Source organism: Enhydra lutris, unplaced genomic scaffold (assembly GCF_002288905.1).
Source record: "Enhydra lutris kenyoni isolate GAN:26980312 unplaced genomic scaffold, ASM228890v2 scaffoldscaffold20, whole genome shotgun sequence".
In the NCBI taxonomy this organism is placed as follows: domain Eukaryota; kingdom Metazoa; phylum Chordata; class Mammalia; order Carnivora; family Mustelidae; genus Enhydra; species Enhydra lutris.
This window is the reverse complement of record NW_019154104.1, coordinates 278,356-296,305: the sequence shown is the minus strand read 5'-3', so window position 1 is coordinate 296,305 and position 17,950 is coordinate 278,356. Positions and strand designations below refer to the sequence as shown.

Sequence of the window (17,950 nt, the reverse complement as noted above, 5' to 3'; positions counted from 1 at the left end):
CCAAAACACCAATATGTGACAGAGTCAAGCAAGTCCAGCATGATATGATTAGGGCAGGCTTCTGAGATGGCAATTTTCCAGAAGGGGGAACTCTTCTTAATTATTTTTAAGAATTTCTTAGCCCTTCAGGCCTTGCAAGGCTAGAAGGTCTAAGTCAGCAGTTGGAAGCTACATTACCAAGCTATTTTAAAGCTGAGGCAAATTGGAAGGGGAGATGAACCATGAGAGACTATGGACTCTGAAAAACAATCTGAGGGTTTTGAAGGGGTGGGGGGTGGGACGTTGGGGGAACAAGGTGGTGGGTATTAGAGAGAGCACGGATTGCATGGAGCACTGGGTGTGGGGCAAAAACAATGAATACTGTTACGCTGAAAAGAAATAAAAAAAATACAAAAAAAGAATAAAAATTATTATTAAATATCATTAATATAAATATCAATATCATTAAATAAAATATTAAAATACTTATTTTTTAAAAAGCTGATGTAAAAACAACAACAACAACAACAACAAAACAGCTCAATTTTAAAATTAGTTTTAGACATGCTAGAAATTCAATTAGTGCTGAACTTTAAGAGACTTTCCCCAAGTGGATTCTGTGTATTTGGATCACGATTACTGCTTATTATATTTAAGAGGTAAATGTATAACATCATCTATTTAAGCCTGAGGGAGCAGCTCCCCAACTTTTTAAAGTTAGAGGCTTCATAAATCCATTTGGAATGCTACTCCTTTTGCCACTTTATATTTCTTTTCCTTCAGAAATATAAAATGAATTATCTCAGCCATAAGACTTTATATTGTGCCCTTTTGGGGATGTGTCTCAGGTACTAATGCAATTCTGTTGTCAGTGCCATACTATCTGGTCTATTCCTATGGCTACAGTTTTTGGACTCACTGTGAAGGGACCCTGTAAGATTCTTCTGGACAGTTGCACAGCTTCTAGGTTCCATGGAAAGAGAGGGTGGTGTAGGAAAAGATGGCAGGCTATCTAAATCTAGGCGATAGTACTTAGTACTACACATATAGGGTTACCAAGACACACCTTTATGTCCTAGTCTTCATGGAGCTTATAGGCTGGTGGGAAAGAAAACCACCATGACTTAATATAAACAAATCCTTTTCCACCCTGTTTAATTCCCCAAAGTAGCAATTTCTCTGAGAAATTTTATCAGGAGGGGCACCTGGGTGGCTCAGTCATTAAGTGTCTGCCTTCGGCTCAGGTCATGATCCCAGGGTCCTGGGATGGAGCCCCACATCAGGCTCCCTGCTCAGTGGGAAGCCTGCTTCTCCCTCTCCCACTCCTCCTGCTTGTGTTCCCTTTCTTGCTGTCTTTCTCTGTCAAATAATTAAATAAAATCTTAAAAAAAAAAAGAAATTTTATCAGAAAGTGAGGGAAAGGGAAAAGAAAAAAGAAAAACAAAGAAAGTATGTGCCCAAACGATGACTATCTTAACCAAGTCTGGCCACAATTATCGTGGCTGGAACATATCGTACACTCTACTCATTTACCTATCCAAACGTCTTTATTTGTTTTAGACTCTTCCGCACAGTACGAAAACAGTAGCAGCTCTTGCTGCCTAGGAAGACAAAAGGAGGCTAATAGGTTATTTAACCAGCCATGGGGAAAAGAATACCAGGACATCTAGAAATAGGTAGAAATAGGAGGGAGCTTAGAAGGAGTTTATCCCTGGAAGTTCATACCAATTTGTGTCAATTAGAAATCTCTAGACTTGACTAGTTTCATATTCAGGTCGTACTCAGTGTTTCTTCTTTTCCTCTTACTTCCTGGCATTTGCTGACTAGCTACCATGTGCTGACTGTTCTAATTGCTGAGGAAACAGCCAACAACACGTTTTACATGCCTACCAGCAGTTGAGGACAGCAGCTGTTTTATTTATCATTTTACCTCTGCTATCAACATAGCTTTGCATATGTCAATCAACAAATGGTCATAAAATGGATAAAATAAAAATTTAAAGACACTCTCAAATAATTGTGGGTATATGCCAAGATTTAGTTATACAGGTGTTCATCATTTACTTAAAATTGAGAAAGGTTAGGAACAACCTTATGTCTGACAACAAGGGATTGTATAAATAAATAATATTACAGTTTTTACTGAGAATGACATATAGGCATTTAAATGATATTGCAGAGGATTATGTGATAATACAGATGGATGTTTAAGATACACTGAGTAGAAAAGAGAGTTAAAATAAGACTATGATTTATTTGCTTTCTTAAAGTTATACACATATAAACTGTACACACATAGAATTGAAGAATGGAAGAAGAAGAATACTGGGTAATGGGATTATGTATTAATTTCCTTTCTTTGCTTTTCTTTGGTGAACCTGTATTCTCTAAATTTTCTTCAGTGAACTTTTATTTGTTCTAAGATTAAAAGGTTATGGTATATTGCTAGACAGGGATGTAAAATTGTGGTAGAGAGACCTAATAGCTAGGTTTTGTAGTATTTTATTTGTGTTTATAATCACATATCATTTTGATGAGGTTTTATAATCCAGATGAAGAGAAATCAACATTGACACTCTTCTGTTCCATGTAATAGCCTTTATAATGTCTTTTGATTTAATCTTTTTTTTTAAGAAAATTCTACTTCTAAATGTGCATTTAAGCACTTGAACTTCCCAAAACATTCTTATTACTAGTCTATAGTTTCTAGTACATTTCTAGTACATGTAATTTCAAAAGCAAGACCTATTTTCAGCTTTGTATCTTCAATAGCCTTTTCTTAAAATCCATAGTAGATGCATGATTAAATTGACAAAATCCTTGTTATTTCCTTTGATCCATGGACCAGCTGCTTGGTATCCTTAGGAGTTTGTTAGAAATGCAATATCTTGGCCCACCCCACATTTGCTAAATCAGAACCAGCATTTTAAATAAGATCTTCAGTTGATTCTCATAGGTACACAACACACACTTCCTGACTGAATAATTAATAAACAAATTGTATTATTCTTATTTCTAGGCCATTTCCAACTTTAGCCCACGTGATACACCTTGTTCAAATTATCTTTCTAAAATAATGGTTATTATGTCAATTTTATCTTTAAAAGTTTAAAATTTAAGTGAGTTGGGTAGTTCTGCTTGGATTGCAAAGCCTTTCAAAATTTGACCTTAAATTTCTACCTAATTGGGATGCCTGGGTGGCTTAGTCGGTGAAGTATCTGCCTTCAGCTCAGGTCACCATCCAGGGTCCTGGGATTGAGTCCCACATCTGGCTCCTTGATCAGCAGGGAGCCTGCTTCTCCCTCTGCCTGCCACTCCCCTGTTTGTGCTCTCTCTCTCTCTCTGGCAAATAAATAAATAAAATAAAAAATTTCTACCAAATTCACCTCCCTAACCCTTCTACCTGAACCTCCTGTTGTAATCAGTCTGGCCTGACCTGAGTAGCTGTTTATTTCTACTTCTCTACTTTATTTTCTATTCCTCTATTTTTTGTTCATTCCATGTTTCCTACTTGATCAACAGACTCTCTTTTTCTAACTAGACAAATTCTATTCATCCTTCATGTTTTAACTAACATTGCACCTTTATAAAACTCTGACCATTCTAGCACATAGTGATGATTCTCTTCTGACATATTTATAGTTATTATCTTGTCTTCATAATGATAGCAAAAAAATTATAGATTGTTAATTTCAAGACTTAGCTTCCATTTTCACCTCTGCCACTAACTTGTATAATGCTGGGCAAGTTCTCTTAACATCTCTGGGTTTCAAAATTTGTCTTTTTTAAAAAAACTACAGGAACAGCAAGAGTATTGTGTCCCACGTGCTGTGAGAAACTGTCTTACAGAATATATTTTAATATACACAAAATATCTGTAAGTGAATGCTTTTAGAATACTGTTATTAACTCTCAAGTATTTGAAGCACCCTTCTGGTAATCTTCACTATACTCTCTTTTTAAATAAAATATACATAAACAAAGGCAAAATTTAGCCCAATTTTATCCAAATAAGTTACAGAGTCTTAAATTTTATCTTCAATTTTAACATTTATCATTAATGTTAATCATGGTTGATGATAAGAGCTGAGAAGTAGAATCACAGAATTTAAAAACCAGACACCAATCTGTTTTAAAATACAAGAATAGGGCTCTTACTCCCTATTCTTATCTGTCATAGCTGAGCAGGGGTTCTGGCTTACTGACATTCTTGAGCTATTTCTCTCCATGCTTTACACAAGGTGTAGTTTCTCCCATGACCCTCTTGCCCTGGAGAGCTTCACAGACAGGCTTCTGTATAACATTTACTTTCATTAGCAAAAGGCTGCGTAGGAACGAGAAGAATGAAGAGGGAGGCAACCTTCACAGAGTATCAACAGGCTGCAGATTAAATGTACCTTATTTCCTTTGCTAAACTCCCAGCATAGATTTCCATTAGAACAGTTATAAATTCTTTCCACCCACATTCCATCTCTGTATTCTAACCCTTTACTCTGGGCCTCTCCACACAGCACTGTAAGACTGAGAAAGTCTAGGTTTGCATTGTTGTTAAAAATTGTTCTCAGTTTTATGGAAGATATTTCCATCTGAGAAAAGGATATATACTAGAGATTTGCATATTCTCAGAATTGCCTATATCTTGCTTATCGTTTTATTGTTCTTTATATGCTGTTTTCAAGGTACATTCTGGAGTTATATGTAATATCAATATTAATTATTAGTAAATGTCTACCAAAAATCAACAGACAAATATTAGCATATCAACATAAGAGGCTTTAAATGGTGTACTGGCAGCATATATAGTATATCAAGTAAGGATTTTTTTATACAAAAATACAAAAATAGAACGAGTGGACTTATAGGAGGAGTGGAATTATAGTCCAGAACAGCTTAAAGTAAAAAAGAAAAACAAACACAAACAACAAGCTCCTTTTACCTTATAATATTCCTTAGAGCTCATTAATTCACTTGAAGGCAGGGCCAGAGCCAGTTGTGGGTGGGAAAAAAAATCCTACACGATCTGGTAAGTTGTTCTCTAGAGTTTCAGGACCTGCTCTGTGCTTTTGGAACTCTTGGGTTCCTCTTATCTTCTTTGGGAAGTTAATTTTTTCCTCTTTAAAGGTTTATCTACAACAGGATAACTTTTAGGTTTATATGAAAGTACAGGTTATTGGTTAGACCCAAATTCAAATAATTGCCTCCTACTTTTTTTTCCAGTGGGTTCTTTTTAATGCCTTCCAAGGGCTAGGGAGCCTCGGTCAGGGTGATACTAAGTAGCCTGTGACACTGTCTTCACTAGCGTGGGTCCTAAGTTGGCTGGCTACTTAGCTATGGGCTTCTCTAGAACTAAGCATCCAAGTAAATACAAATGGTGAAGATTTTAAAAACAATGACGTTTGAAAGTCTGTCTAACAGCTTCTATTCCAATATCCTCAGAGAAAGAAAAAAACAAGGAAGAAAGAGGGAACTTTAAAAAGTGAAAGGACATAAAAGCTACTCCCTTATATGTTATTGGTAGGATGCTGTGTCCAAGGTTTGAATTATGTTTTGCCCAGGTTGAGCTTAAACTGGGATACAGGTGTAGAGCAAACCTTGTAAACTGATAAGGCAGAGCCTCTTCAAAAGCACATTTGCTGGGAAATTCCTACCTTGGCCTAGGGAAGAAGGATCCAGACATAATGAGCTTTAATCAGTTACAAGGTGGTGATAAAGGAAAGGGGCAATTATGGGGGACAGATACATCATGCTGTCTGTTACTCAGATTTGTCTCCCAGCTCTGTCTCCACGAGGCTGGATGTCTGAGTATTACTAAAAGCAGGCCTGTCTCTTGTGAACTGGAAATCCTGGTGAGAGAGGGCTGAGTAGCAGTGTCACATGGTAGTGGGATGCTCAGAAAGAGCAGACTTGCTCTTGATCACATGTGAAAATCTGTTGGAAGTTCATAGAAATCCTTGAGGAATTTAGCAGAGGGCTGAGTTAATTTAGGATATGGGGCAATATACTCTTAGAGATGGGTAATTCTAGTCAATGTGCCTCCGTTTGTACTTACAAGTGGGTGAAGGCTAGAGAAACCTGAGTTACATAAGATACCAAAAAATCAATATAAAAGTCCTAGAAAACAATTGTACTTAAACTTCAGAGGAGCAGTTAGAGTGAATTTTAACATTCTTTATCTTCTTACTCATGTCTTTCCTGCCTTTCTTGAAACAAGTGAATGTGAATAGGAATAATATCATCACTATTAATTCCATCAAAATAAAGCCAATGCTATCAAAAAAGATCCTTGGAAACTTAACATACCCATAGGAGAGTAAAAATATCCTATGTAATAGACATTCCGGGATGATGTCTGTCCCAAAAGGACATAAACACGGTCATTATTCTTTGGCTTTTGAAGAATGAGATTAGTGAAAATTACGGTATTAAATTTCTGTCTCTTTAGCAACAATCCCACCTAGTTAGTACTCCCAAACTTCGAATATGTACAACAATAACTTCCAAATAAAACCCAATACTTACTTGTCTCCCACAATTCCCAAGTTGATTGTGGGGTAACCATGTTCCTGAATTGTTGCTAAGAGGGTTGAACGATTGCTGTCTCGAATCTTTCCTGGTAAAAGGTCATCTTCGGGATTTAGCAGCTACAAAGCCAAAAAAACCACCACAAATTATTCTCTTAGGATAATGTTGTCTATGGTTAAAGGAAAAGAAATAGATCTAGTAAGTAGAGTTTACCTTCTCTAACACCTATTACAGTATCTGGCACATAGAAAATACATGCCCAAGGGATCTCCAAATAAATATTGAGAGTATAGGAGATTGAAAAAAACATTCTTCCAGAATTAAAAAGCATGGAGAAATTTAAACGGTGACTAAACATCAGGCCAAATATCACACCTGCTTTGGCTACAGTTTGACAATAGTTCTCTGTAGAGATTGGCCTTCTCAGTGGTTGCTCACCAGGGTAAACCAAATAAAACAACTTCCTTTTTCCCTCCCAATATTATTTTCCAGTTTGTCTTTCACTGATAACATCTGAGGTAGAGACTGTGTGACATGATATTCTCAAGTATGAAGAGAATGATTGTTAATATTTTGTTTCAAGCTTTTGGATCTCTTCTGAAGTGAGATCAACACTACCAAAGAATTTAAACTTATTTGAAGGAGAGGGAGATAGGTATCTTGTCTCTTTATTAGCAAATTTAAACAAGTAATACTTAACTAGACATATGCACAATTATTCCATGACTCTGAATTGAGTCATTCTTTAGAGATTTAATATCCAACATTATATGTCTATGAAAAAAAATTATTAGAAGCTTACTCTATGTTAGATTGTTTCAGTGAGGCAGTGAGGTACAGTAGGAAGAGCTTAGGATTCAGACAAGATTGAAATTCAAGTTACCCAAACACATTATGCCTAATGTTCTCAATTATAACATATAATACTAATAACTACCTTGAATAGTAGTTGTTAGGATTGATTGAGGTAATGAACACTTAATTAATATGGGTAAATATATAATAAATATGATTCTCTTCTAAACAGCACATTTTACCCCAATCGTTCTCATATATTTCTAGATGCTAGTACAGAAAGAATTAGTCTATAGTGTGAACATAGATTTAGATTAGGTTATAAAATACTTATGAGTAGGGGTCCTTAACACAACACATGCAGACACACCAACATACAACTTTAATTTATACATCAATTTCAAGATGGACTTTGATTTCAGAAATACAAAATGAAAAAAAAGTACATCTTGGAAGTGAGGAAATCTGTACTATTATCTTAGGAGGTTGAAGACAAGCATGCACAGATACTTAGGCTGTTAATATGACCAATTCTCAGGGCTTCATATCTCAGTTTTCCCAAACAATAACCTCTAGCCCCTTCAATCTTCCTTCTGACTCAGTGGTGATACCATGTGGCAGGACCTTTGGCTTTATGCTGGAAAAGTAGTAGCTTTGCAACCAGCTGTCCCCTTAAAATAGCTAGAGGAAAAACTCTAATCATCTTATTCAGTGTCACCTGGGAGTCTTCCCTTCAAATACTGCATTAATTTAACTTAATCAGCTGCTAGGTGACATTGCAACCCACTTTCATCCTTAGTCACTAACAGAGCTTAGAAAATTGCTACTGCAGTGCTAATATAGATTAATTTTCTGATCTTAATTAACACACAGTTATTGAAGTCATTATAATTTTATAAAGGTGAAGGCTTACAGCTCTTTAACTCCATTAATTAGACAAGTTGCTTCAGAAAGAAAACTGTGTGGTTATATAATTTTTTTTTTTTCACAGAAGAGTACTGACCACCAACAAAATAAAAGTCCTGGTTATTAGAGTGTTTTTTTTTTTTTGCCATTCACATTCCTTTCTGTTTTTGCTGCAAACAGTTCCAGAAATAACAGAACAATTAAAGATTATTGGAGTACTAGTTACTTAACTATAAAATTGACATAATGATATAATACCTGGTTAAATAAGGGTGCGGGATTTACAGTGTATTTTAAGTATTTTCAAAGAAAACAACTGAATGGAAGTATAAATCCAAATATAGAATAAATTCATAGTATTTCCTTTTAAAACTTAATCTTGTTTTCTAGTATCCTATACTTCTGGTTATCTTTGGAACCATGCCTGGAACTTGTCACAGTTAAAATACAAAAGAAAGAAAAATACAAAATAAAAAAAACAAAAACAAAAACAAAACACATAACCCATTATCTCCACACCTTATTACTTTCTTGTCTACCATATATTAAATTTCAATTTCTTATTTTTGTTCTTATCAATGGTACCACTGTCTTCCCAGCTTTCACACATTAAACATTTGACTCTTTTTATTTCCCTTTGTAGTCCACTATCTTCCCAAAGATTACAATCCATAAGAACATCTTAATATATCTCCTCCTTGAATCTATGTTTTTAGTCACACTCTTACCAAGTCCCCCCATTCAATATGTTTGAATGTTTTCAAATCCTTGTAATTGGCTATCATGCCTACACTACAAAGTCTTTCTGAGAAATAAAACAGAAACATCTATTTGCAAAACTGTACCATTATTTGCATAATAGATAAACTGTACCAAACCATGATATGTAACTCAAGCAACCATGTTAAGTCAAACTGTTTTAACACAAACTTGTTTAGACTTATATGCTCCAAGACCATGCACAAACAGACCATTATAACACCACATGGACTCATGTGCTCCAAAGATAAGACTATTTCAGCAACTTACCTATTTTACAAATCTGATCAGTCTCTACCTAGACCTTACTTATTAACTATCTTAACACCCCCATCCCCGGCCTCATTCTCATGACCAAACTCAGTTCTCAAACTCCTGTAATTGTCCTTCTGTAATTTCCTCCTTCTGGGACACTACTGGGACTGTGCTACAGTGATAATCTCCCTTGCTCAAAAATGGTGATATACACCACTTTGTATGATCAACAGGTTTCCCTGGTGGTCATTGTATTAAGAACCGTCCCTTCTTTTCTTCCTTCCTTCCTTCCTTCCTTTCCTTCTCCTTCCTTCCTTCCTCTCTCCCTCCCTCCCTTTTTTTTTCAGCAAATAAACTTGTTTAATAAAATCAACATTTTCCAAAATAATTTGAACATAGAACCCACTTAAAAAAAAAAAAAAATCACCCCTTAGCTTGAAGAATCAGTGTTCTATGGAACAATTTTGAGAAATAGGGATCTAGGGCATTGTTTATCTGATGCATGACTGTCCTATCCAACTCTCTAGCAGAAACTCACTAGTATTAAGACTTTCATAGTCATGTAGATCCTACCAAGACTTAGGCAAGACCACTTTCTACCAGTATTCCTGTATTGGTTATATTGCATTTCAGGGAGGTCTCTTGAGTCTCTTTGCTCTGGAGATTCTTTGTCTATGATGGTAAGTCTAGCACTTGCTTAAGGCCTAATCCTTTTTTGTTGAGCTTCCAAAGCTAGCTGATATTACTTTTGTTTGTTGTATGAATAAGGTTCCGAGGACTTTCTGGTTATCTGATCCAATTTGTATAAATTTTTGTTTTCCTTGTGTAGGTGCTAAAGCATTGATTTAATACTAATCTTATTTGTCAGCAAAAAAAGATGTAATTTATTTGGCTACATTACTGTGTAGAAGTAAAAACTTCTTTGTATGTTTGAGAAACTGGCTTTGGAAGTGATATGTTCTCTACCCTTCCCACTGATTTTTAGGGTCAGCTGTTAGGGATTCAACTTTAGTGCTAAGGACTTAAGACATAATACGTAAGCAATATTTTCCCTTTTGACTGACCTCAGCTAATGAATTCATGGGTTCATCTAGTAATAAACTTGTGCCACCTCCTGGAATAACTCTGGCTTGTTTTATTTTTCTTGCATTTATCTTTCTAAAAAGTATAAATTCGGGGTGCCTGGGTGGCTGGATCAGATCTTAATCTCACAGTCATGAGTTTGAACCCCACACTGGGCTCTATATTGGTGTGGAGCCTACTTAAAAATAAATAAATAAATAAATAAATAAATAGCACAAATTCATCAAGAACAATTTGGAATTCCAGTGGTCATTTTGGAGTACATATGACACGACCACATTTATTCACCCAAAAGCACGTTGAGAACAAAGGGGAATACAATAATGAATATTCAATGCCAATTAGCATTTTTATTGTTATGCCAAGATTCAAAATGAAGTTTAAATAAAAATGTAAAAGATTAAAAAAATTTTTTAAAAGATTTTATTTACTTATATGATAGACAGAGATCACAAGTAGGCAGAGAGGTAGGCAGAGAGAGAGAGAAGCAGGCTCCCTGCTGAGCAGAGAGCCCAATGCGGGGCTCAATCCCAGGACCCTGGGATCATGACCCAAGCCGAAGGCAGAGGCTTTAATCCACTGAGCTACCCAGGCGCCCCAAAAAATTAAAAATTTTTTTGTTTGGTGTGCCTGGGTGGCTCAGTGGGTTAAGCCTCTGCCTTCGGCTTGGGTCATGATCTCAGGGTTCTGGGATTGAACCCCGCATCGGGCTCTCTGCTCAGCAGGGAGTCTGCTTCTCCCTCTCTCTCTGCTTGCCTCTCTGCCTACTTGTGATCTCTGCCAAATTAATAAATAAAATCTTAAAATTTTTTTTTCTTTGTTCAACCTTCCTGAGGAGGTTTTCTACCTCCTTTCTACCTCCTTTCTAAAAGAGAAATCATTTAGTTTAGATTCAAAGGGGCATGTGTACCCCAATGTTTATAGCAGCAATGTCCACAATAGCCAAACTATGGAAAGAGCCGAGATGTCCATCAACAGAAGAATGGATAAAGAAGATGTGGTATATACATACAATGGAATATTACGTAGCCATCAAAAATGGAAATCTTGCCATTTGCAACAATGTGGATGGAACTAGAGGGTATTATGCTAAGCAAAATAAGTCAATCAGAGAAAGACAATTACCACATGTTCTCACTGATATAAGGAATTTGAGAAATAAGACAGAGGATCATAGGGGAAGGGAAGAAAAAAATGAAACAAGATGAAACCAGGGAGGGAGACAAACCATAAGAAACTTTTAATCTCAGGAAACAAACTGAGGATTGCTGGAGTGGAGGGAAGTGGGAAGGATGGGATGGCTGAGTGATGGACATTGGGGAGGGTATGAGCTATGGTGAGCACTGTGAATTGTGTAAGACTGATGAATCACAGACCTGTGCCCCTGAAACAAACAATACATTATATGTTAATTCAAAAAACTACTAAAAAAAAAGGAAAGAAACATCCTTCTTTGTTTCTGTTCTTCAGGGATTTAATCCTATGGTCTTGATTGAATTACCAAAGGTCCTAAGATTGGTTATAATGGCTAACTTTCCCTTTTTTATGTTATGAAATGGGTTTGTCTGCATCTAAGACCTTTTCCCTATTTGCAAAGGGAAGAAAATTAGACTTTTATAGTGGTCGATAACTCTTTCCATATCCCTTGCAAGCAACTCCCTTATAAATTCCTACTTTTATTTCTCCCTTTTCTAGAAAACTCAATTCACTAAACTGATCAAAAACCAATTCTTAGTCATTATGGACACACCTTAGAAATACTCAGGTTAAAAAAAAATACTCAGTCCAGATAAACAGATCTAACACAAAGAGAGGGGAGAAATTATAAGCTCTAATGGAGCATGTTTTTACTCTAAATAGCTTTTGATTAAACTCTTGGGAAAAAATTTTTTAATTCAGAGTTAAATTGCCTTGGTTGCTGGGTTGTAAGAAAGAAAAAAGAATATTCAGACCTTTCAGACATAATTTAAGAATTTGGTTTATAACTACAGAGGTCTACAAATTGCATTTGAAAAAAGTCCACATTCTACTATGATGACTTTTTGTACAAATTAGACTGATTTTATAATCTCGCTTTAAAAACTGTCCTGACTGGGACGCCTGGGTGGCTCAGTTGGTTGGACGACTGCCTTCAGCTCGGGTCATGATTCCGGAGTTCCGGGGTCGAGTCCCGCATCGGGCTCCCAGCTCCAAGGGGAGTCTGCTTCTCCCTCTGACCTTCTCCTCACTCATGCTCTCTCTCACTGTCTCTCTCTCTCAAATAAATAAATAAAATCTTTAAAAAAAAATAAATAAAAACTGTCCTGACTTTAATAGCATGTAAGAAATTATACTAGAACAATACACTAGTTTAATTTTAATCTTCTAAATTTCCTTTCCTGGTTTTGATACAAGATAGCAAAATTTATGTTCATTTAAATCTGAGAATTGTCCTGACTTTAACAGCATGTAAGAAATGATACAAGAATAATATTCTAGTTTAATTTTAATTTTCCTCAATTTCCTTTCCTGGTTTTGCTACAAGACAGCAAAAGTTCTATTCATCTAAATCTGAGAATGATGATATGGAATGTGTCTGTGAAAAGAGGCTGACAAGGTCCAAGACATACTACCCCAAAATATGGCAACTGTTATATTGGATGTTTAAAGCTGAAGGAATTTGAGAAATAGCCTGTGTAGGAAGGACTTTCAGGTCTTCCCCTTAAACAGGTGATAAAACCCTCATGTGAGAAGTGCCTTTCCTATGCCTGGAAGAAAAGAGCATTCTTATCTCTGAAGATGAAGGGACTCAGAGGAATCTGAATGAAGAAGCCTTACTGTTTCCCTCAGTTTACTACACTTCATCATACCCTTTGCCCTATTATCTTTTTCCACAACTTTCCACTCCTCCTCAAACCCAATATAAAAAGGCTCATGTTTAACATTTCTTCAGGTCTTCAGTTTCTTATGAAGGCTCTTATGTCACATAAAACTTATATTAAATAAACGTGTATGCCTTTTCTCTTGCTAATCTTGTCTTTTGTTATAGGGGTAACAAAATGTAGAACTTGAGACATTAAAAGGGAGGAGGAAAAAATGTATTTTTCCTCCCCTACAAAGTGAATTCCTTTTTTTTAAAAAAGATTTATTTATTTATTTATTTTAGAGAGAGAGAGAGAGAGAGAGAGAGCAAGTATGTGCAGGGAAGGGGAGAAGGGGGAGCAGGGTGAGAAGGAGAGTGAGAGAGAGAACCCAAGCAGACTCCCCACTAGCACAGGGGCAAATGTGGGGTTCAATCTCACTACTCTGAGATCACGACCTGAGCCAAAATTAAGAGTCAGACACTTAACTGAGCCACCCAGCTGCACCAATAAATAAATCTGTAAAGAAAAATTGTTTTAGTATCAGCTCATTCAGAACTGTAATTATATATTCACAGAAAATTATACAAATAGTACAGAGAGGTCCCCTGTACTCTTCACCCAGTTTCCCCAATGATTACATTTTATGTAACTATAGAATAATATTAAAATCAGGAAATGACATTGGTATAAGGTATATGTATACTTCTTTGCCACCTTACCACATATGTAGATTTGTGTTAACCTGCCACCTTACATCAAGACACAGAACTCAAAGATCTATCCCCCATGCTGTCCCATTATAGTCAGTCACATTCTCCCTCCTCTCCATCTCTAAATGGGAAGCACTAATATATTTCTCATCTTCATAATTTTGTCATTTCAGGAATGTTATATAAAAGGAATCATATAGTGTGTAACCTTTTAGGATTTTTTCCTCCCCACTCAGCATAATACCATCCAGGTTGCTGCATATAGCAACAGTTCATGTCTTTCTACTGCTGTCTCCAGTTTTGGGTATTACAAATAAAATAGACCACTTATATTTAATGTAATTATTGATATGTCAGGGCTTACATCTGCCATTTTATATATATATATTTTTTTGTTCTTTTCTTGTTATTTCTTTTTTCTTTTTTTTTTTCCCTTCCTCTGGAGTACTTAAATATTTTTTAGAATTCCACTTTGATTCACCTGTATTATTATTATTGTGTTTAAAGCTAGATTTATTTATTTATTTAGTTTGGAGAGACAGAACATGCACATGTGCAGGTGTGTGAGTGATGGGGGAGGGGCAGAGGTAGAGAGGGAATCTTAAAGCAAGCTCCTCACTGACTGCGAGCTGGACATGGTTCAATACCATGGTTCAAGCCAAAATCAAGAGCCAGCTGCTTAACTGACTGAGCCACTAAGGTGCCCCACACCTGTATTACTTTTGAGTGTATCTCTTGTAGATTTTTTTAGTAGTTGCAAATAAATATGGATGTTCATCACAGCATTGTCTATTTCAGTGGTGAAAAATGGCAAACAAACTACTTACCTAATAATAGGGAATTGACTAAATTAATTATGAGACACCCATATAATAGTCTTACTGTCATTGCAAGATATTTGTGATATACTGTTCAAGTAAAAAAAGAACATAATAGTATTATAGCACTGTCCCATTTTTACAAATATGTATTTACATAAGCATAGAAATAAGTCTGAATGACTTATGCTCATGGATTAAAAGAATAAATATTGTTAAAATGTCTACGCTACCCAGAGCAATCTACACATTCAATGCAATCCCTATCAAAATACCATGGACATTTTTCAAAGAGCTGGAACAAATAATCCTAAAATTTGTACGGAGCCAGAAAAGACCCTGAATAGTCAGAGGAATATTGAAAAAGAAAACCAAAGCTAGTGGCATCAAAATGCCGAATTTCAAACAACATAACATTAAAAAAAAAAAAGCTATAATCATTAAGACAGAATGATATGGGCACAAAAACAGACCCATAGATCAAGAGAATAGAATAGAGAACCCAGAAATGGACCCTCAACTCTATGGTCAACTAATCTTTGATAAAGCAGGAAAGAATATCCAATGGAAAAAGGACAGTTTCTTCAGCAAATGGTGTTGGGAAAATTGGACAGCCACATGCAGAAGAATGAAACTGAACCATTTTCTTATACCATACACAAAAATAGACTCAGAATGGATAAAAGACCTAAATGTGAAACAGGAATCCATCAAATTCTAAGAGGAGAATACTGGCCTTTGACCTTGGCCACGGCAACTTTTTGCTAGACACATCTCCAAAGGCAAGGGAAACAAAAGCAAAAATGAACTACTGGGACTTCATCAGGATAAAAAGCTCTTGCATAGCAAAGGAAACAGTCAACAAAACTAAAAGGGAACCTATGGAATGGGAAAAGATATTTGCAAATGACATATCTTGGATATAGATCAAAGATCTATAAAGAACTTATCAAACTCAACCCCTCAAAAGCAAAAAATCCAGTCAAGAAATGGGCAGAAGACATGAACAGACATTTCTGCAAAGAAGACATCCAAATGGCCAACAGACACAAGAAAAAATGCTGAATATCACTCAGCATCAGGGAAATGCAAATCTAAACCACAATGAGACACCACCTCATACCAGTCAGAATGGCTAAAATTAACGAGTCAGGAGACAACAAATGTTGGCGAGAATGCAGATGAAGGCGAACCCTCTTACACTGCTGATGGGAATGCAAACTAGTGCAGCCACTCTGGAAAACAGTATGGAGGTTCCTGAAAAAGTTAAAAATACCCTACGACCCAGCAACTGCACTACTAGGTATTTACCCCAAGGTGACAAATGCAGTGATCTGAAGGGGTACCTGCACCTCAACGTTTATAGCAGCAATGTCCAATGTCCACAGTAGCCAAACTGTGGATAAGAGCTGTGATGTCCAGTGACAAATGAATAGATAAAGAAAATATTGTGTGTGTGTGTGTGTGTGTGTGTGTGTATAATGAATATTACTCAGCCATCAGAAAGGATGAATACTTACCATTTACATTGTTGTGGATGAAAGTGGAGGGTATTATGCTGAGTAAAATAAGTCAATCAGAGAAAGACAATTATCATATGGCTTCACTCATATGTGGAGTATAAAAAAAGGTGCAGAGGGCCATAGGGTAAGGGAGGGAAAACAGAATAGAAAGAAATCAGAGAGGGATACAAACTATGAGAGACTCAACTATGGGAAACAAACTGAGAGTTGTTGGAGGGAAGGTCGGTGGGGGGATGGGGTAATTGGGTGATGGGCATTGTGATATGGAGTGCACGTGATATGATGAGAGCTGGATGTTATATACAACTCACGAATCATTGAACTCTACATCTGAATCTAATGATGTACTATAGTGGGCTAATTGAATTTAAATAAAAAAAATTAAAAAATAAAAATGAGATAAAGAAAAAATAAAGACTATATAGAATGTATGAATGAACTATCTACTGAGGGAATGTGCTAGGAAACTGACAAGATAGTGACATCAGAATTACTGAGCAACTTTTAAGTACCACGTTGACATTAAATGGCAGAAATTTGTTGTGGGCCAGGTAATCACAGTTCTCTGAATTTTCTCAGTAATATTTGTCTGCTTGAGAGCAAAAATGGAGAAAGTAGAAGATCAGTTATTAGCATAGTAAGCAAAGGAACAGATTAAAGGAGTGAGGCTGTCTAAAGAGCAACATTAAAGTGGTAAATCATGGTCTTTAATCTGGACAGGAAGTATGATATAGCTAGAAGAAAGTAACAACGGTAAAAACTACCTAACCTGAGAGGTTTCAGGGACTGCCACTGAAAAGTAGAGAAATGAAATGTAAGGAATCTCCTGTGGGAAGCATTGTTGCACAGTGAGAGAAAAGTCATTACAGCCAGAAGACTTAGTAGTGAAATGAGGCTCCATCACTTACACAAAATAGGTAACACTGGGAAAATTGTTGTGTTTTTGAGCTTCAATTTTCTCTTACTTGAAATGAAGGATAATTATACTACCCTCATAGTGTTGCTTTAATCATAAAGCTCATAGTGGTACTGGTCATAGTAGATACTCAACCTTCTGTTCCTTCTCTTATTAGTGAGGTTAAGTATTACAGTTTTATAATAGCAGCTGCTTGTGAAAGGCCCCAAACAGTATTATATGGAGATTTTAGAGAGATTTTATATAAATGAAGTTCAAACTTGTTTGTATAGGCCTCTGTTTTTGACAGTGGCCAAGAAAATGATAGAAGATGGAATAAAATAAGCAAATACATAGTGGAGATGAATACCTTTAATTCTGCATGTGTGTGTGTGCATGTGTTTATGTGATAGAAAGGGAGTATGAGGGATAGAGAGAGGATATTAAATGAATAAATATGAGTTATGGAATATGGCTGAAAGTGAGACAGTACCCCCAAAACTAGAAGACCCAACGCATACTAAAGAAATAATTATTGTTTAGACTTTGAGTAACCAGATAGCAAGCATACAATCTTGACTCCTTGAATTAATGGCAGCTGGTTGACTTATGTCCAGTTTAAAGACCTTTAGGTCACCATCTAAAGTTTCAAGGATTGGGAAAGAGATGATATCATCAAGAGTCAAAATAAGAAAATAAAACTGAGAAATATAAAACAAAACAAAACAACATACCTGGGAAATATAAGTATTGGGGAAAGAAGAGGAAGATCCAGCTGCCTCCTAAGTGTAAAACTTATATCCCCTATCTTCTATTTATATGCATTGCCTAGGTGACTTTAGTCTCATGATTTAAAATACTG

At 36.0% G+C, this 17,950-nt stretch overlaps 1 protein-coding gene across 1 annotated transcript in view; it reads right to left on the bottom strand.

The window, feature by feature from the left end:
* The window catches only part of LOC111148720 (gephyrin), a 200,666-nt gene that overhangs the window by 43,195 nt on the left and 139,521 nt on the right, over positions 1–17,950 (bottom strand). Inside the window, exon 11 of the mRNA XM_022505522.1 lies at positions 6,499–6,620. Coding sequence (XP_022361230.1) covers positions 6,499–6,620 — 122 coding nt within the window. The remainder of the gene's footprint in view (positions 1–6,498; positions 6,621–17,950) is intronic.